The following is a 21841-nucleotide window of genomic DNA, read 5'->3' as shown; positions in this document are numbered from 1 at the left end:
TTAATCACAAAATATGCTCATCTGCATGAGCCAGTAAATGGATATTTACAGAGAACAATAACTAAGATATAAAAATCATCTAAAGAATTTCTCGGCACAAAATCCTTTGCTGTCCCAGATGCTTAACCGCAAAGTAATGTTGTGCTGCAAATAAGCACAACCTGCTGTAACACAGCCCTAATATAGGCAAGTGAATCAAATGGTTTCTGGGATATGATAAACTGATTGTGAGCCGTAAAACTTGCAAGAGAAATTGACTGTCAGACTCTTCTTAGATCTCAGACTCTTTTTTGCTATTGTACAGAAGACTAAACAACAAATTTTTTGAGCAACTGTATAATTCAGCCAACACTCATGCAATATCTAGCACATTCTTCTTGATACACATCTTATTGTTAGACAACAGAAACACTAAAATATCAATCAAGTATGATTATAAAAAAAAAAAAAAAAAAAAAAAAAAAAAAAAAAAACATTGACTTAGTGTTGTCTAAAATATCGCACCTAAAATGATGCACAGATGTATTTGGTGAGTTGGTGAAGGGACAGTAAGTCTAATGGAGTGAATTCATTCCTCTTCCTCAATAGGTAGTCTGCAGTACTGTCTGGAAAGCCATCAGCTCTCCTGCTGTCTCTAGAAGGAATGGTATTCACTGTTTGTGTCTAAATGTTAAACTAGCATTTGTGTCCTGGGAGCCAAACACAACACTTTGGTGGCTGTTTTCCATATTGTGTGCACTGTAGACCACATTTTGTCCTCGTGATGGTCCTTACAAAGTCTCATTGCCATTTATGTCTCAATGTGCATATACAACATGGACAGAAATAAAAGGATATGAATTATACCTGTTTATTAGTACCCAAGTGTTTGCACCATGTGATGACATTTTACTTCATATGACCAGTGTAGTTTACTGTACAGTCCATAAAATGCATTTGCTTTTTGGTCTTTTATATTGCAATACTGATCACAGAATGCTGCTTGTATATAGCCCCAAAATTCAGATAATAAGCACAGCCTGCAGGAACCAGGGATGGCACATCATAAATAGGTATCATACAGTACATGTCATGTGACACAAAAAACCATGATGTCATTCTTATCTTTGACAGACAGCTGTTTCGGCATGAATTTTATTAGGCTGACCCTTAACCTTTGGCTGACAGCACACCTGCTGATCAAGTAAATATTTCAGCTGGACAAAATGGCTTTGATATGTGATAGTCTGATATGAGTCAACACATGCATACAAATCTTATACCCGGGCACAGGGCCACTGCTAATGGGATACTCTTAATTATTTAAACATATCAAATCTAGATATTTAATTGTAGGTTTACTGTATACAACAACAAAAAGTGGAAAACATTGTGGAGCACCAGCTCAGTTTTCCCACATTTGCACCTGAAATAGCTTTTATTATGTTTTATTTGTTTTTTTGTAAAGAAATTCAATAAATTAATAATTTTATTCAACAGAGATACATTAATTTATCCAGAATGGTCAGTAAAGACATTTAGAATGTTATAAAAGTTTTCTATTTCAGCTAAATGCAGGTCTTTTTACTTTTCTATATACATATTACTTTCTCATATGAGGAATACATTTCATTTTAAAATATATTCTCTAGAAAACATGTGTTCAAAATTGTAAAAAAATATATATTTCACAATATTGTTGTTTTTGCTGTATTTTGGATAAAATAAATGCAGCCTTATTTTGAGTAGAAGAGGCTTATTTTAAAATAATTTCAATAATCTTTTTGAACAGAAATGTAGAAATCAGGGAATTATTGCATGGTTCTTACAGGCAACGTAAGAGTGGCCCTAGAAAGATAAAAGTTCATATTAATTCAAACTCCTGAGGGCAACCGGATAGTCCAATCCAATCCTGAATTTTGACTTTTGTGCATGGAGCCAGTGGGAATGTGTATCTGTTAGCTCACTGTTAGCTAATCATTAGGGCCCGAGCACCGAGGTGCGAGGACCCTCTTGTATCTGCTTTGTTTTTTATTAGGGCCCGAGCACCGAGGTGCGAGGACCCTCTTGTATCTGCTTTGTTTTTTATTATTAGGGCTCAAGCCCGAAGGGGCGAAGAGCCCTATTGTTCTTCTAAGGATTATTCTTCTTATTATTATTTTTTTTATTTTTTATTAAACCTTCCGGGGTTTTTTGGAGGCCTTAACATGCTCAAAAACTCTTGAAAATTGGCACACACATTGGAATCTGCGGCCATCAGGACGCCACAGAGACTGGGACCCGGGCGTGGCACAGGGGCTCTACAGCGCCCCCTGGAACACAGTCAGAAATCTTGAACCATAGCTCACACACACTTTCATGTATTTATATGAAACTCAGTACACTTATAGATCTCATTGAGCCGAACAACTTTCGCACTCTATGTCATAGGCTCCGCCCAACAGGAAGTCAGCTATTTAGGGCTGTTTATAAAAAGCATGCTCTGGAATTTGATATACTTGTCATAGGTCTTTTACTTGATTGCCACCAAACTCGGTCAACATGATCTCAAGACATTGGGGATGGAAAATTGCGAGGGGATTTTTGATATCTCGAACGGTTTGCCCGTGGCGAGGCGTTGAAATTATGGCGAGAAATGAGAAACAGGAAATGTCTAATAACATCCACATACATTGCCTGAGTTTGATCAAACTTCATTGGTTTGTTCGTTGTATGATACCGATCGCATATATGTGACTATTAAGAGTCAACATTATAGCGCCACCAACTGGCAGCAGGAAGTGTGTCATTTTCCAAATGCTTTGAATTCAGCATCTTATTTTTACTCTATTTACTTAAAACTTCATCAGAATAATGACAAAACATGGCCGATGTAAATCTGTTGTGGGGATATTGATATCTGATATTGTGTTGCCATGGCAACGTGTCAAACTTGAATGTTCTGTTATGGTGAGTTTGAGGCAGACAACAAGCTCAGATTTACATGAAACTCAAAACACATATCAGTATTAGTGATAGCTAGACAATGGCAAAAGCTTTTAAAAGGGCGTGAAGGAGGCACTCTATAGCGCCACCTTTTGTCAAAAGTGGGGGGGTTAGTTTTAGCTACAGACACCAAACTTGGTACATAAATTGTTCTTTTCCAGACGGACAACTTTCTAATTCACAGTCATCAGCTACGACCAACAGGAAGTCGGCTATTTTGATTTGAATATTTAAATTGAGCTTTGATTTAATGCATACTCCTCACAGGAAATGTTCACTATACTCACCAAACTTTGTCTACATGTTGAAAAAACATTGAGGAACTTAAATTGCGAACGGATTTTGGTTAGCTTGAACGGTTTTGTCGTGGTGATTTTTTGAAATGACAGTAAAAAGGGAATCATTAATTGTCTTGTATTTTTAAATTGCAGCTTCCAAACACTTAAAAAAAAAAAAATCATACAGAGATCAAATCATTCTGAGGACATATGCATAGTTTCATGACTTTACAACACTGTATGATTAAAAGAAAATTAAAAAACTTTCAGACATCTCAACTCACTCTGTCCCTCTGTTTGAGGAATGTATGTGTGCTGACTGAGTGTGTGTGTGTGTGTGTGTGTGTGTGTGTCTGTGATTGGGGGATGGGCATGAGCTGAGTGGCAGACACAATGAGAGAGAGAATGAGAGAGAGAGAGAGAGACTTAATCATCTCTTTAATCACCAGAAAAAAAAAATTATTTTAAATTGTTATTTTTTGTTGCTTTTGCTAACATTGCTGTTTTCATTACAGCTTAAGAAATCTCTTAGGCCTTATCCTTTTCTGACAGTTTCAGGAATTAAAAACAAAATTCTAAAAATACTTATTTGTGCTGCAAATAATAATTTAAATCTCATTTGATACTGACCTATTCCATCCTGTGACATGACATTTATCTTAATTTACATAATCTCATGGATGTAACAGTAAAACTGTTCAGCTCACAGATGAAGACTAAGCTGTAATGCAAGCAGAACTTTCACAAATGCTTGTAAGTCATTAAAGAATTTTATAACACTGTAAAATAATGTCTAATTTGTTAACATTAGTAAATGCATTGGTAACACTTTATAATAACTGCACTCATTAGTAAATAGTCAGTTCATGCTTTATAAAGCCTTGTCCCAATATTAATAGTCAGTAGTAAGCAGCTTATAAATACAGCTATAAATAGCTTGTTCTTGGTTTATAAGCACATTTATTAAAAAGGAGAGTAAAGGGTCAGTTATCTTCCTATGAAAAATAAAAAAATAAAAATAAAAAAACAACAACACAGATTGATACAGAACTCAGAAATTTTATTGTGGATTTATGATAAACTCAGCCTGTAAATGAATCATACTCCTCCAAGAAGACACAAGTAGTTCACACCAAACTTTTTCAACATGATGCCAATATACTGAAGATGTTAAATTGTGAATGGGTTAAGGATACCTTAAATGGTGTGGCCATACCGATTTATTAAAGTAACATAAAAAAATACAATAGTTATTTTACTATATCTTTAACATTCTTCATTCCAACTCTTCATAATTTTTTATATACGTAGAAGTCATCATTTGAAAGAAGCACAGCAAGTTTCATAGCTTTATCATTTTCAAGAGCCAGCTTAAAATTAAAACTATCATAACATATAAATCAAGCTTGCAATTCTTAGTACCAATAATGGCCACCAGATGGCGATATATGATTACTTTTAAATAATTATTGTAGAAACAAGTATGATTTAAATCATTTATAGAAATCTTTCAAAGAAAAATAATATGTATTTTACTGATAAAATGACCCTCACTTAATTAGAATAATATGCTGAAGTATTGTGAAATACTGTGTATTAAGAATAATTCTTTATAGGCTTTATGGACAGATAAGTTTGGAGTGACTCTTGAAGGATCAGCACCACATCCTCTTTTACCACTGTTTAAAGAATTTATCTTACAGAACAGGTGCGAATTAGTTTTGGATAGCTTGAATGGTTTTGTCATGGTGATTTTTTGAAATAACAGTAAAAAAGGAACCAGTAAATGTCTTTTATTTTTTTAAGTGCAGCTTCTAAACACTTCAACAAAATGTACACATAGAAGACAAGTCATTCTGAGGAAATATGCATAGTTTCATGACTATACAACACTATATGGATGATAGAAAATTAAAAAAACTACCATACATCTGATGTCACTCTGTCCCTCTGGGTAATGTGTGTGTATGTGTGTGTGTGTTTGTGTGTTAAGTGTGTGTGTGTTAAGTGTGTGTGCTGAGTTTGTGTGAATGTGTGGGAGAGGGGATGGGCTTGGTGTCAGAGAGAGAGAGAGAGAGAGAGAGAGAGAGGGAGGGAGACTTAATCATCTCTTTAATCACCAGCAGAAAAAAAAGCAATTTTGTGTTGTTGTTGTTTTTTCATCATTACAGCTTAAGAAATATCTTAGGCCTCAACATCAACTGTTGCTAGCCTACTCCCAAAATGAATAGTCATTAGTAAGCATTTTATAAATACAGCTATAATTAAATTGTTCATGGTTTATATGCATATTTATTTTGAGGAGATTAAAGGCTGTAATCTTCCTAAAAAAAAAAAAAAAAAAAAACAAACAAACACAGAACTCAGAAACATTTATTTCAAGATGCAATAAAAGAAAACTGTACACTATATATATATATATATATATACAATTGCATAAGTTTATATATTTTTTTTTTTATCAAGTGTACAGCTAATAATAATAATAATAATGCATTTTATTTAAGGCGCCTTTCAAACCACTCAAGGTCACCGTACAACAAGTAACAACAGTAACAATATTAAAACAAAAAATAACAGCAAATAACAATGTCAGTAAAAAAACACAATAATATTAGAATAGCACAACATATTGTGGAATACTATATTAAGACTTTATATATAGGCTTTATGAACAGATAGGTTTTGAGAGATTCTTGAAGTACTAGCATCACCTCCTCTTGTACGACGGTTTGAGGAATATATTTTCCAGATAGTACCGCCGCTCCCTATATGCAGAATACGCAGTCTTCGTAGGGCACCAACTCCCAGAGGGGGCACCATCCCAGTAGCTAAAAAAAAAATAAAACATGCGCCATTCTCCCATCCGCGCTCGCGACCGCTCGGACATTTGCGGATGAATGTTCGTAATTGATGGATGGACATCTATGCCCGGGTAAAAGATATCAGCAATCCGGCACAGAGAAAAGAAAAATAAAGTAAAAAACAAAACAAAAACAGGCATAAAGTTGGCTTGACATTGGACATTCGAGAGTCTCAAATTTAGGGACCGTCTCTAAAGTTTCATGTAATATTGTTATACACTTTTCTAACGTCAGTAGCATTTGAAGAGAATGACTTACAGTCATAAAAACAACTGTAATTGTTCATCTAGGTGACAGCTATAATGCACCATTAAATTGAATGTTTGATATTTATTAAAACAAACTGTAAGTCATATGTAAATTATGCTACTTTTTCACATGGGCTCAAAAGCAAATTTGAAGCTCAATAGCATTTGAGGAGAAAGACTTGCAGTCATAAACCAATTGTAATGTGTTCATTTAGGTGTCAGCTACGATGCACAACTTATACATTTTTTATATATATTAAAATAAAGTGTTACTAAAGTTATATATATTGTTCTGTGTATGTGATTTCAAAGTCTAGATGGGTCGGATTAACCCTTTAACTGCCATATCCCTTAAAATTTGATTGCAAGAGGGTTACTGTAAATGCTTATGCCCGCTGGGCACAGTTTTCCCGATGCCACCGGGGTGGTGTTGCACTGACGGCTTGAGCCCGCCATCGCTGCTTGCAGCTATATTTATTATTATTCTTCTTCTTCTTCTCCCGAATGAATCGCATTTTTGAGGGCTTTAACATGCTCAAAAAGTCATGAAACTCTGCACACGCGTCAAACCTGGTGAAAATTTTCGTCTGATATAGGATTCAGAAGAGGGTGTGGCAAAATGGCTTGACAGCGCCACCTATACCAAGAAAATCAACAGCCTTCCAGCTATGTTTCACGTACATGCACGAAAATTGGCACACATATGTAACACACCAATACCTACAAAAAAGACTCTTGGAGCGAAATTCTAAACCCAACAGGAAGTCGGTTATTTTTAATATTATGAGCATATTTTGTGTAATTTTGGTCATTTCCATGTGTTGTATTTTAACGAACTCCTCCTAGAGAGTTCTTCAAATCAACACCAAATTTGGTATGCCTAATCTAAAGGCCTTTGCGATGTTAAATTGCGAAGATCTTGAGTTTTCATTGAAGGGCGTGTCCGTGGCGGCCTGGCGAATTTCGATGATTCGCCATGAAAAATGAAGTTGCTATAACTCACACATACAATGTCCAATCTGCCCCAAACTTCACATGTTTGATGAGACTCCGAACCTGAAAAGATTGACATGCCCATATTCAGTTATAGTCATAGCGCCACCTATTGGCAACAGGAAGTGACATATTTTACGCTGCGACGAACTACTCCTAGAAATTTTATGACATCAATGTCTTTTTTGTGGTCAGTCTAATCTAAAGGCCTGTGCGATGTTCAGTTGTGAAGATCTTGAGTTTTCGTTAAAAGGCTTGTTCATGGCGCCGCGACGAAGTTCGATGTCTCGCCATGGGAATAAAAGATGTTATAACTCAGGCATAAAATGTCCGATCTTCCCCAAACTTCACATGTGTGATAAGAGTCCTGGCCTGAACAGATCTGCAGGCCAATATTCCACCGGGTGTGGCAGAATGGCTCTATAGCGCCACCTATACACTTTCAACGGAGTGCGCCTCGAGCTATGTTTCACGTACATGTACAAAAATTGGTACACACATGTAACACTCCAATACCTACAAAAAAGTCTCTTGGTACGAAATCCGGATCCCAACAGGAAATCGGTTATTTTGAATTTTCCCTTCAAAATTGGTGTTGTTTTTGCCATTTTCAGGGGTTGTACTTTAACGAACTCCTCCTAGAGATTTATTCAGATCAACACCAAACCTGGTCAGTGTAATCTTAAGCCCTTTGCGATGTTAAATTGTGAAGATCTTTAGTTTTCGTTAAAGGGCGTGTCCATGGCGGCCTGACAAATTTCGATGTTTCGCCATGAAAAAGGAAGTTGCTGTAACTCAGACATACAATGTCCAATCTGCCCCAAACTTCACATGTTGGATGAGACTCTTGACCTGAACAGATCTACATGCCAATATTCAGTTATAGTCATAGCGCCACCTATTGGCAACAGGAAGTTACATATTTTACACTGTGACAGACTATTTCTAGAAATTGTATGACATCAATGTCTTTTTTGTGGTCAGTCTAATCTAAAGACCTGTGTGATGTTTAGTTGTGAAGATCTTGAGTTTTTGTTAAAAGGCGTTTCCATGGTGCCGTGACGAAGTTCGATGTCTCGTCATGGGAATAAAAGATGTTATAACTCAGGCATAAAGTGTCCGATCTTGCCCAAACTTCATGTGTGTGATAAGGGTCCTGGCCTAAACAGATCTGAAGGCCAATATTCCATTGGGTGTGGCAAAATGGCTCGATAGCGCCACCTATAAACTTTCAACGGAGTGCATATGCAAATTCAATGGAGTGTGCCTCGAGCTATTTTTCATGTACATGTACAAAAGTCGGTACACACATGTAACACACCAATACCTACAAAAAAGTCTCTTGGTACGAAATTCGAATCCCATCAGGAAGTCGGTTATTTAGAATTTTCTCTGCAAAATTGGTGTTGTTTTTGCCATTTTTAGGGGTTGTACTTTAACAAACTACTCCTAGAGATATATTCAGATCAACACCAAACTTGGTCAGTTAAATCTAAAGGAATTTGCGATGTTAGATTGCAAAGATTTTGAGGTTTCGTTAAAGGGCGTGTCCATGGCGGCCTGACAAATTTCGATGTTTCGCCATGAAAAAGGAAGTTGCTGTTACTCAGATTTACAATGTCCAATCTGCCCCAAACTTCACATGTTAGATAAGACTTCTACCCTTAACAGATCTACATGCCCATATTCAGTTATAGTCATAGCGCCACCTGCTGGCAACAGGAAGTGACATGTTGTATGCTGTGACAAACTACTCCTAGAATTTTTTTGAGATTAATGTATTTTTTTGTAGTCAGTCTAATCTAAAGGCCTGTGTAATGTTAACTTGTGGAGATCTTGAGTTTTTGTTAAAGGGTGTGTCCATGGCGTCATGACAAATTTTGATGTCTCGCCACAGCAAGAGAAGTTGTTGTAACTCAGGCATAATTTGTTCGATCTTCCCCAAACTTCACATGTTCAATAAGAGTCCTGCCCTGAACACATCTGAAGGCCAATAGTCCATTATAATGAGAGCACCACCTACTGGCAACACAAAGATTGGCACAAATATGGAGTAAACTTTGATATATTCCACTTATATTTATGAGTTTAAATGCATATTTCTCACCGTTCACCTATTTACTAAAGCCACTCGCTGCCGGTGAGCCCGGGTGCGAGGGCCCGTTCATCGCTGCTTGCAGCTTTAATTATTATTATTATTCTTCTTCTTCTTCTCCCGAATGAATCGCATTTTTGAGGGCTTTAACATGCTCAAAAAGTCATGAAACTTTGCACACGCGTCAAACCTGGTGAAAATTTTCGTCTGATACAGGATTCAGAAGAGGGTGTGGCAAAATGGCTCGACAGCGCCACCTATACCAAGAAAATCAACAGCCTTCCTGCTATGTTTCACGTACATGCACGAAAATTGGCACACATATGTAACACACCAATACCTACAAAAAAGACTCTTGGAGCGAAATTCTAAACCCAACAGGAAGTCGGTTATTTTTAATATTATGAACATATTTTGTGTAATTTTGGTCATTTCCATGTGTTGTATTTTAACGAACTCCTCCTAGAGAGTTCTTCAAATCAACACCAAATTTGGTATGCCTAATCTAAAGGCCTTTGCGATGTTAAATTGCGAAGATCTTGAGTTTTCGTTGAAGGGCGTGTCCGTGGCGGCCTGGCGAATTTCGATGATTCGCCATGAAAAATGAAGTTGCTATAACTCACACATACAATGTCCAATCTGCCCCAAACTTCACATGTTTGATGAGACTCCGAACCTGAACAGATTGACATGCCCATATTCAGTTATAGTCATAGCGCCACCTATTGGCAACAGGAAGTGACATATTTTACGCTGCGACGAACTACTCCTAGAAATTTTATGACATCAATGTCTTTTTTGTGGTCAGTCTAATCTAAAGGCCTGTGCGATGTTCAGTTGTGAAGATCTTGAGTTTTCGTTAAAAGGCTTGTTCATGGCGCCGCGACGAAGTTCGATGTCTCGCCATGAGAATAAAAGATGTTATAACTCAGGCATAAAATGTCCGATCTTCCCCAAACTTCACATGTGTGATAAGAGTCCTGGCCTGAACAGATCTGCAGGCCAATATTCCACCGGGTGTGGCAGAATGGCTCTATAGCGCCACCTATACACTTTCAACGGAGTGCGCCACGAGCTATGTTTCACGTACATGTACAAAAATTGGTACACACATGTAACACTCCAATACCTACAAAAAAGTCTCGTGGTACGAAATCCGGATCCCAACAGGAAGTCGGTTATTTTGAATTTTCCCTTCAAAATTGGTGTTGTTTTTGCCATTTTCAGGGGTTGTACTTTAACGAACTCCTCCTAGAGATTTATTCAGATCAACACCAAACCTGGTCAGTGTAATCTTAAGCCCTTTGCGATGTTAAATTGTGAAGATCTTTAGATTTTGTTAAAGGGCGTGTCCATGGCGGCCTGACAAATTTCGATGTTTCGCCATGAAAAAGGAAGTTGCTGTAACTCAGACATACAATGTCCAATCTGCCCCAAACTTCACATGTTGGATGAGACTCTTGACCTGAACAGATCTACATGCCCATATTCAGTTATAGTCATAGCGCCACCTATTGGCAACAGGAAGTGACATATTTTACACTGTGACAGACTATTTCTAGAAATTGTATGACATCAATGTCTTTTTTGTGGTCAGTCTAATCTAAAGACCTGTGTGATGTTTAGTTGTGAAGATCTTGAGTTTTTGTTAAAAGGCGTTTCCATGGTGCCGTGACGAAGTTCGATGTCTCGTCATGGGAATAAAAGATGTTATAACTCAGGCATAAAGTGTCCGATCTTGCCCAAACTTCACGTGTGTGATAAGGGTCCTGGCCTGAACAGATCTGAAGGCCAATATTCCATTGGGTGTGGCAAAATGGCTCGATAGCGCCACCTATAAACTTTCAACGGAGTGCATATGCAAATTCAATGGAGTGTGCCTCGAGCTATTTGTCACGTACATGTACAAAAGTCGGTACACACATATAACACACCAATACCTACAAAAAAGTCTCTTGGTACGAAATTCGAATCCCATCAGGAAGTCGGTTATTTAGAATTTTCTCTGCAAAATTGGTGTTGTTTTTGCCATTTTCAGGGGTTGTACTTTAACAAACTACTCCTAGAGATATATTCAGATCAACACCAAACTTGGTCAGTTAAATCTAAAGGAATTTGCGATGTTAGATTGCAAAGATTTTGAGGTTTCGTTAAAGGGCGTGTCCATGGCGGCCTGACAAATTTCGATGTTTCGCCATGAAAAAGGAAGTTGCTGTTACTCAGATTTACAATGTCCAATCTGCCCCAAACTTCACATGTTAGATAAGACTTCTACCCTTAACAGATCTACATGCCCATATTCAGTTATAGTCATAGCGCCACCTGCTGGCAACAGGAAGTGACATGTTGTATGCTGTGACAAACTACTCCTAGAATTTTTTTGAGATTAATGTATTTTTTTGTAGTCAGTCTAATCTAAAGGCCTGTGCAATGTTAACTTGTGGAGATCTTGAGTTTTTGTTAAAGGGCGTGTCCATGGCGTCATGACAAATTTTGATGTCTCGCCACAGCAAGAGAAGTTGTTGTAACTCAGGCATAATTTGTTCGATCTTCCCCAAACTTCACATGTTCAATAAGAGTCCTGCCCTGAACACATCTGAAGGCCAATAGTCCATTATAATGAGAGCACCACCTACTGGCAACACAAAGATTGGCACAAATATGGAGTAAACTTTGATATATTCCACTTATATTTATGAGTTTAAATGCATATTTCTCACCGTTCACCTATTTACTAAAGCCACTCGCTGCCGGTGAGCCCGGGTGCGAGGGCCCGTTCATCGCTGCTTGCAGCTTTAATTAACTATTGTTTTCATAACTCACAGAAAAGTGCTAAGAAACTACATACAGTTTCATATAGTAACACCATTCATAAGGTTCTCATCAATGACTTGCCTATTAGCATGCCTTGTTAACACATAGACTCTATATATTAGTATTTATAAATTAGTATTTATAAAGCACATCTTCTGCATGAGCATATTCTACATCCCTAATCCTACCCAATACCTAAACTTTACTAACTACTAAAATAAGCAGCGAATTAGGATTTTATTGAGGCAAAAGTCATAGTTGTTTGCTAATAGCGGGAATTTGACCTTAAAATAAAGTGTGACTGTTTTATAATTATTATAAATAATGCATAATTCATAATTAATTCAAAAGTGAAGATCATAGTAACTCACTAGTAATCACTCAAGTGTTACCAAATGGTCAGAAGGGATTACTATTTATAGCTATTACTAATTATTTGGAACAGTATTCCAAAGTGAAAAGCATAGCTTCCTTTGTAAGCTTTTGAGGTTTTGTAAGGTTTTGGATAGTATTTCCTTCTGATAGATTCCTAGAAACACTAGGATGATGCAATCATTAATGTTCAGTGTGGGGCGGTTTGGGGGCCCTGACTTTCCCCACTATATTACTAATGCTGAGCTGAAGAAATTGTCTCTGACATTTTAAAAATCGGCAGAAATCAAAATGTTGAACATTTCCTTAAATCAAGGCAGCTGGCATTTATTGTTTTATTACAAGAGAATACAACCCTTACAATAAACAATAGTAATATGTATTCAGTGCTACATCTTGCAAAATGACAACTAAAATCTTATTATTCCTCTGAGACAAGAGTTACATTTTTCAAATATCCAAAATGTCACACATAAAATTACTTTGGACTGCATTTTAATTTATATAATCAGGGGTGCACATAAGTGGACCAAAATAAAAATGTACTATGTGAGTTTTATTTTCAACCTGAGAGCATAAATCTAGGCTATGCAATGCCGTTTTCAAAGCACAACGCAAAACTGTGACATTCACTGATCCACTGAAGCTCAGCAGCGGCGCTAATCCGGAGGGGCGTATACTTACTTGCCGACAACCTGCCAAAATAAAAGCCTGCTGATTTTAAGTTTGAATATTATGACGCTTTTATTTATTTATTTTTAGACGCTTTTATTCAAAGCGACTTAAAATTGGGGAATATATAAAGCGATTCTTCTTAAAGAGGCAAACAAAGAAAGTAGTAGTAAATAGTAGCATTTTATTTTAAGTTTACTACAAAACAAATGTATTTGTATTTAATGCTAGGAATGCCTTTTATTTTTAATAATATTATCACACGCTAATATTTAGTTTATTTACTATTATTTTATTTTTTAAAAACGAAATAAATAAAGTGCAATAATATTATATTATTAATTATTTTTTTATAGTTATATTTAATGGGTCATGCTATATGCAGTGTGAGGACCAAACCAAATGTGCAGGTTCTCTTATGAGAACCAGGCTGAAAAAATGATGTGCACCCCTGTACATAATCCATTGGAATGCACCATTTGGATGCCACCATGTACTGGTACCACCTCTCAACATTTGCCAAGAACTGTATGTTTTGTACCTATAAACCTTTTCAATTTCAGATCTTTCAACAGTGTCATTTCTACTGATAAAAGCATAATGAACAACATTAACTAGTGTGTCCGAAGCCAATGACACTAACTACAGACCTCCTGACCTGAGAGAGAGAGAGAGAGAGAGACTGGCTTAGAGGCTCTACTCTACTTTTTGATAATAAGTAATCATACCAATTGATATTAAAATTTATCAAGGCCTAATTCCCTTGTCACTGGTATTATATTCTTAACATTAAAAATATACAAAACAACAAAATACATTTAAACTGTCAATTAGTTAAATATATGTTAAAAGTCTAGTTAACATTATTTCATTTTAATTATTGACTTATTATCAGAGATATACTATGCTATTATAAATAGTGTTACCTTGTCCATACTGTACATCCTATAAGGTTTTGCTAACTACTGAAATTTCAAATATGGCAACGTGTTACATCATTAAACTAAATTTCAGTGTATTTTTAGGTCCCCTTAGTTTTATAAGTGTCACTTTTGATGATCAATAAACTGTATTCAGTCTTCTCCACAAGATAGATCACAAACTAACCCTCACCAAGAAAGAAAGAAAGAAAGAAAGAAAGAAAGAAAGAAAGAAAGAAAGAAAGAAAGAAAGAAAGAAAGAAAGAAAGAAAATACCTGAAAAGACCTGTTGCTGGTTATTGAATGGTTTAAGGTTAGGGTTAAAGGATGAAAATGTGTGAAACAGTCAGTATGAAACAGCTAGTCTGTGCCAAACATGAGCCAGGTCAGTAACCACAGGAGCATATTATTATACAATAACACTGATGTTGTGTTTTACAAGTAACATTGCATTTACATTTGCATCACAGAAGAGTCCCACATTTACCAAGGTATACATTCAGCAGTCAGTTCACAAAAGACAATAGCAGTCCAGAACAGCAGCACAGAAAAGCTGGCATTATAACAACGAGTATTATTTATCTAGAAATATCTTTCTTAGTGCTTAGGGTGGATTTCCTGACTAAAATCTAGACAGCATTGTCAAAAATCTTAAGAGACTGCATTATATTTTCATCCTGTAAAACAAAAGCATCAACAGTTGTGTTATTATGCATATTATGGATAGCAAATAAAGGTTTAGATAAAGATCAAATGAGCCATACTTTTTGGCAGCAGTCAATGAATTCATCAATAGTTACTACACCATCCTGGTTTATGTCCATTTTCTAAGGGGAGGAAGAAAAACAAAATAAAAAAATGAAACAAATGTGATTACAAGGCATTTTTGCTTTCAAATGTATGAGGGAGGTGTAATCTAGTGATGCACACTGAAACTGACTTTTAACAGAGATTTGAGAGAGGTTTTAATAAATGTTTCTGCAGAATAACCAGGCTGACCTCATTAAAGATGTGAATAATTTAGAATAACAGATTTAATGGTTGCTATATCTCACTGCTGTTTCCAGGTGAAATGCCTACCGATTATTTTAAATAACAATTTAATAATAATAATAAATGTAATTTGAATCTAAAATTACAATATTGAAGGAACTCGTAGTGCACTGAAGGTTCTTTCTTTCAGTGTGTATTTGATTGAAAGTAGGGTTTAATGCCAATTTACATTACACGGTTATAACAAAACTGTAGAATTAAAATTGCATTAACTATTTTTAATAGACAACTTGTTCACAATTTAAATGCTATGAAACCATACAAAAGGTTTGTACGACCAACAGTGTGATATTTAACCCAAAAAATAATTCTGTCATCATTTGCTCACTCACATATTGTATGACTTTTTTCCTCTGCAGCAAATGTTATGAAGAATGTTGATATCTAAATACTATTTGGTACCAGGGGTGTATTTGTTAGAGCATTAAACGTATCTTCTTTCACGTTACAGTTTTGGAGCAACAAGTGTGATTTTTTTGGGTGAACTATCATTCAAATAGGATTAAACGTCATAATGCTTGTAGCGCCACCCTGTGGACATTTTAACCTGAAAACTTCTATAATATAAAGCAAAATGGTAGGTCTTACATATTTTCCAAAGATACATGCATAATCACTTTTCCTAAACATAAAAGTGCATGAAGGCATTACTTGGAAGAACATTCTGACGTGTTGCCTCAATGCCTCCTCTTTAAGTCGTGGATGGATAGATTTCCCCATCAAATCATAAATAGACTTTAATATATCTAACATTTCCTGAAAAAAAAAAAAAAGATCATACACAGTCTTTGCATTCAGTAATGCTTAGAACAAACCAAGTTTTTTGACAGGAATCAAAACTCAAGATGTAGTTCAGACATTATTTTGAGAGCTTCAGATTAAAATGTTTTCAGACCTCTTTAGTAATCTGGCCATCTTTGTTGATGTCATATAGATTGAAGGCCCAGTTCAGCTTCTCTTCTGTAGTGCCTCTCAACAAAACTGAGAGATCACAGACTAATTCCTGAAAAATAAAATCAATTAAAGCACAGTAAAACTATTGTATAGATAAAGAATTTACATCATAGTGCCTGAAAATTCCTGCTATATTTTATATAGAGTTACAGGATTTAACATTCGAAAATCATTATTTGTCACAAATGTTTGTAAGTAACAACAAGATCATTAATAAGGATATTTTATCCAAACTATCTAATTAAGATAAAAAATACTTACCTCAAAACTAAGAGAGCCATTTTTATCTTTATCAAATGCATTGAAAAGAAACTGAGCATATTTCGATGAATCTAAGAAAATAAAAAACAATAAATTATATCTGTTCAAGTAAAATAAGTTTCTGTGACATATGGAAATACCTAAACAATTTCAATGAAATATTATGATGACAGTCAGCTTTAATATACATTTAAATTGATCTTTTACTGAATTGTCCCATAACAAAAACAGTATTTTGTTTTGAACTGCATCTGGTAACAAGGCACACTCCATTTTCCAAAGGGATGAAAAGTTGCATCATTCATTATATCATAAGTCATTTTATTTTGTGAAAAAAATCTCAAATCATACCACAAGGAGGAGACACAGACTGCAGTGTGCAGTAAAGGTAATCTGTAACTTTTATCTGATTTGCAGTTTCCTATTATGAACTTTACCAAATGTGGTATCATATTGTTAGATTAAACATATTTTATAATCTATAAAACAAATTTAAGTGGACCAACCTCCCAGTGGGAAAAACAGAGCATAGATGTTTTTAAATGTGTCCTCATTCACAACTCCACTTGGACAATCCTAGCAAAAAACAGGAGCGGACAAGAAAGCAATATTTAAGACACTGGAATATCTCCAAAGAGAGCAGGAGCCCTAAAATGACAGCATCATTTTTAATTCCTACACCCAGCAGGTGGGGTTTAACTGAACTCTCACGTTCTTGAATCCTCTATAGAGTAACTGCAGCTCTTGTCTGGAGAAATGGGTCTGCGACTGCAGTTGCTCCAGATTTTCCGGGTGATACCGCAACGTTGTGCTCTCTTGTTCTTCATCCTCATTATCTACAACACAGCACACACAGCTGCCATCATTTTTATGAGCAAAACAGCTTCAGATTCAAAGAATCCATCTTTGTATTTACTCTGATACCTGCAGGAGTTCAGATACATCCTCGCTTGCATACTGCCCAATGACGCCTAGAGCTTTACCTTTAATTAAGAATCCTTGCACTAGCGGATCCAGTGACACTAATTACACAAACACTTGCCTTTTGATGAATAATGAAAAGAGAGTGACATGTTTTTATGGCTCTGTCAAGGCCATGTTTCCTTTTACACACCATTATCTGTGATTTGAGAAACTACATTAGAGTCTAAACAGATATGGTGTCTGAGATCTGAGACTGTTGAGTGTTTAACTGTTGGTACGATGAGTCAATATTTGCAGCAACATACAAGTATTTATAAATGTTGTATTTTATATTGTTTTTTCACCTATGTAATGGCATTTTGATTCAATTTTTGTATAACTCCTCAGGGTGTTTGGTTATTTAAAAGCTGTTCTTAAAACACTATTTAGCAGGAAGATAGTATGTGTGTGCATGTGTGTGTGTGTGGGGGGGGAGGGGGGTCAGTATTCATAGCATATAGCTTAAAGGGTCTGCTGGCCTGTTTCTGTGAATTTTATTAAATATTCACTACTGTGCCTTGGCAGGTCAGGTAACTAAAGACACTGAGCGGTGTCTCCTTTAGGACATGCATACTACCTCTGTCCCAGATTCTCATGAAGAACGTCCTGGTGCATAGGTTGATGCTGGCTTAAGATACAGTCTCTGTGCTTTATAAACTTTAATTTTTTACATTTCATTGTCCAAGCATGAGAAACATACCATGTCTGAGGAAATACAGAAGACAATGAAAGAAAAAAACACATTGAAGATATTTCACAATTACAATCACATACTGTGATCTCCTTTAAATTATGCGGTCCTACTTGAACTATTTACTATTTGTAGGTCAAAATGTTCTTGTTAACCTGTTGTTTTTGTATGAGGAGATTTATCCATGCTAAAATTGGAGTACTAGAATGACCCACTTAAAGACTGGTCAAGATGTTACCAGCTGCTCCTAAAACATTATCTATCAAGTCATAGCAGCCACTACTATTCACTGGTCACATTTCACTACACAGGTGGTGCTACAAATAACTAGCAGATTTTTGAGTTGTATTTGTCTAGATCTAGATCTTTAATCAGTTTAAAGGGAAACATTTTTATGCAGGAAACATCAGTTAAATATCAATTATAATATTTAGTATGTGTTATAGACACTGGTAAAAAAATATATCTGATGTGCCTTAAAAATTATTCTAGCCTCATTACAAAATTTGTTTTACTGGTATAAAATAAAGGGATTTTTTTTAAGATGAAAGGAACATCTCTTACCCTATTTACCCCTAAATTGTACATGCTAGTAACTAAAAGATACATATTAATACTTCAAAAGTATATATTAGTTCCTTTTGAAAAGGTACTCCCTGAGTGTACATATTAGCAAATTATGCACTGGATATTTAAAAGAGCATCTCATCATTAATAGAACACCAGTTTTTATTTTTGTTATTTTTATTTTTTTAATGAGAATTCCTCATTTTAATAGAATGCCTCAGAAGTTTAGATTGGTTTAATTTGATATAGATATGTATAGTATTTTCAAAAAGAAAATAATTTAAATTTAAAGGTGTTCTATTAAACACTGCACAGGATGTGAAAATGATGAAAGTGAAATTAACTGGCCTTAAATTTAATTCACATGAGAGAATATGGTATTTCACTCTATTTTAGGAATAAGAATTTAGTTGACACAAACACAAACAGTCAAAACAACATTATCAACCACAGCTCAGATGAAAGAGTAAATGGAAAAGGAATGGTTGCTGATAGAAGAAAACGATAAAAAGGAACCAAGGGAAGGGAGAAAAGATTGAATGGCTTGTAGTTATTTTTATCTTATGATGCTTTTAAGGCAAAGTAGGAAAACAGTAGGAAAACAATCAAATGCTTTAAATTAATCATATAATAAATGTAATCTGCATGCATGAATTTCAAATAGGAAGGTGTGGTCAAGTAGCAGATAAAGCAGAAAGAATTAAAGTCAAAATTCAGTAGAAATGTGGCAGACAAAACTATCTGAAAAAGATACCAGTGTCTGCAATACTTAATTTATGGCATTATTAAGGGATCATCAGTGTCTTATGGTAGGCTATGGAATGATGGAGTGTGTAATTATATTTAGTCCCACAAGGATATGAAGCACAGCCAAGGGAAAGATGAAATTAATTAGAACTCTCATCAACAAATTTAAGACCATTAATGATGAACCCATTAATGATGGGTTCAATAATAACCCATATAGGGTGTGTTGTACATTGTGTTGTACATGCCTGCATTATTTTCAGACTAAAATATGTTCCATATTAAATAATTCGGTTAAATGTGTAAGTACACCCTTGAAGAGTCAAAGAAAAAGGGTGTGTATGAATTTATAATCACAAGACTGTCTGGTAGGAATTACAACACCTGTTGATTAGCTTATACAATAGGTTTTCATTTTATTGTGACTTTTGTAATGCTGATCACTGCCCAATAATAAAAATATTTTTTAAAGAGATAGATAGCCTATAGCTACTGACAGTTGAACATTGAAAAAAGTCCTTTGCTGCTACTGTGGTGTTTTTCTTTCTTTTCTTTTTTTTTTTTTTTTTTTTTGAGTGTATTTCATGATTATTGGGTTTATTTACTTTAATAGTGTTATTACTTCTTACCTGATGTCATGGGTTTTTATTGAAAAATAAATTGTTGTTGTATGGGATAATTACATTAAAAATATATATGCATGGGAAACCAAAAAACTAAACAAAATCGGACACTGATTCGAGAGAAATACTTCGTAATATAAAATTATATCTTTAAAAAAGGAAAGGAAAACATGCATTTTGAATGCGTTTCACATGAAATTATTTATTTATTTTTTCAGAAAAAAATGTAAACAGTAAAACAACTGAATTAACCAATTGGAACTGTTACATTGATCTACATTTTTATTTCATTCATTCATTCATTCTCAGATATCAGTGCATGTAGCATTGCCAAGCAATGCAAAAACTGATAGCTAATTTATAATATATACCTTCAGTGCAATGTCGCTTTGAATAAAAGTATCTACTAAATGAAAAAATGTAAATTTAGTTCTAGCTTCGTTACACCTTCCCCATGGCAAAACTGGCCTTGGTCTTGGTATGGCAAAAGAACACAATTAGTGAAAAACTGACTTGTATTATGTATTATGTCTTTGGTCTTTTGAAAAAGGTCATGGGTTCAGTTCCCAGGGAACATAATGGTAAAAGAAAAAAAATATATAGTCTGGTTGCACTAGAAGTTGCTTTGGATAAAAGCATCTGCTAAATGCATTAATTAATAAAATTAAGTATTGAATCCCTAGGTGGCAACAAGAGCCAATTCTGAACTGAAATATCTCTCAGTCAAAGGCACACTGTATTTATTACACCTTTTACTTTACAGCATGGCACAATAAATGGAATTGGTATTTGGCAATTACTGATCATAAGTTCATGACTATGCTATTGTGTGTGCAAATACGATAATTAAATTTAATGACTTGTTAACTTAAATATAAATTTACAAACAATCTGTTATAACAATAGTACCCGTTTATGAACAAAAGCTGAGCATGATAAAAGCTGTAATGAACTTCAGGACAACAAAGCTACAGTCAAACGATGAAATGTGCCAATTAAGTTATCTTTTTAGTATCATACAGAGCGGTAGCCTAAATAATATATTCAAAAAGAGACAGTATCAAACTGGTTGACTTTACCTGAGCTCAGAGTTCCTGTGATTAATCGAGCAATATGCTGAGTAAATTTGATCAACTGACGCTTGCATCGCCGCCGTCGGCTGCTCATTTTCAATTAGAGAGAAGGAATGGATTCAAAAGCAAGTCCTCTGGTTTATTCCAATGTTCTGTCAGCTTGGATTCCGCTGGTTTCAGTTTCCTGTCAGGTACACGGATGAACAGTGACTCTGAAAGGTGTAAATGCGCGTCAACGTAACAAACACCTGGGAGCGAATCAGTTTCCATTCTCTCTCTCTCTCTCTCTCTCTCTCTCTCTCTCTCTCTCTCTCCCTCTCTCTCTCTCTCACATACACACACACACACACACACACAACACACACACACCTCTGTACATAATGGAGTTCTCTGACTTCCTATAATGTTTAGATTTCTAGGCTCCATTAGGTCTTTATATAAAGCTCTTTTTATTTATGTCAACGGTTTAATCTTTCTATTTTTTATGATATATGACCATTCTTTTGGAATCGCCACGTCAGATCATTTAATGATGATGTAATAGCCTACTTCCTCAAGGTAGCCTATTCTATGTATTTTTATACAAATAAGAGAAATGAAAATCAATATGACCATACAATTAAGAAATCAAAACAAAAGTCAATAATATAATTGGTTTATTATGGAAAGAAAAATAAAAATTCCTTTTC

At 35.3% G+C, this 21841-nt stretch overlaps 1 protein-coding gene across 1 annotated transcript; it reads right to left on the bottom strand.

Annotated features, from left to right (window-relative positions):
* Window positions 1-14539: 14539 nt before the first annotated feature.
* kcnip4b (potassium voltage-gated channel interacting protein 4b) lies at window positions 14540-21424 on the bottom strand. The gene is made up of 8 exons (XM_026204959.1): window positions 21159-21424; window positions 17200-17324; window positions 16995-17064; window positions 16489-16559; window positions 16169-16276; window positions 15925-16029; window positions 14985-15047; window positions 14540-14897 (listed from the first exon to the last, which is right to left on the bottom strand). The coding sequence occupies exons 1-8, from the start codon at window positions 21244-21246 to the stop codon at window positions 14850-14852; spliced, it is 678 nt and encodes a 225-aa protein (XP_026060744.1). The 5' UTR covers window positions 21247-21424; the 3' UTR covers window positions 14540-14849.
* Between the last annotated feature and the right edge of the window lie 417 nt (window positions 21425-21841).

Source organism: Carassius auratus, chromosome 26 (genome assembly GCF_003368295.1).
Source record: "Carassius auratus strain Wakin chromosome 26, ASM336829v1, whole genome shotgun sequence".
Classification (NCBI taxonomy): domain Eukaryota; kingdom Metazoa; phylum Chordata; class Actinopteri; order Cypriniformes; family Cyprinidae; genus Carassius; species Carassius auratus.
The sequence above is the reverse complement of the archived record's forward strand: the minus strand, read 5'-3'. Positions and strand labels throughout refer to the sequence as shown.

What these genes read in the sequence shown, in the direction of transcription:
- kcnip4b (XM_026204959.1), bottom strand. Translation starts at nt 21,246, where the DNA reads ATGAGCAGCCGACGGCGGCGATGCAAGCGTCAGTTGATCAAATTTACT. An exon ending in TCTATAGAGGATTCAAGAAC is followed by an intron (nt 17,065 to 17,199) that starts GTGAGAGTTCAG and finishes GTTTTTTGCTAG; the next exon opens with GATTGTCCAAGTGGAGTTGT. An exon ending in ATGGCTCTCTTAGTTTTGAG is followed by an intron (nt 16,277 to 16,488) that starts GTAAGTATTTTT and finishes TTTATTTTTCAG; the next exon opens with GAATTAGTCTGTGATCTCTC.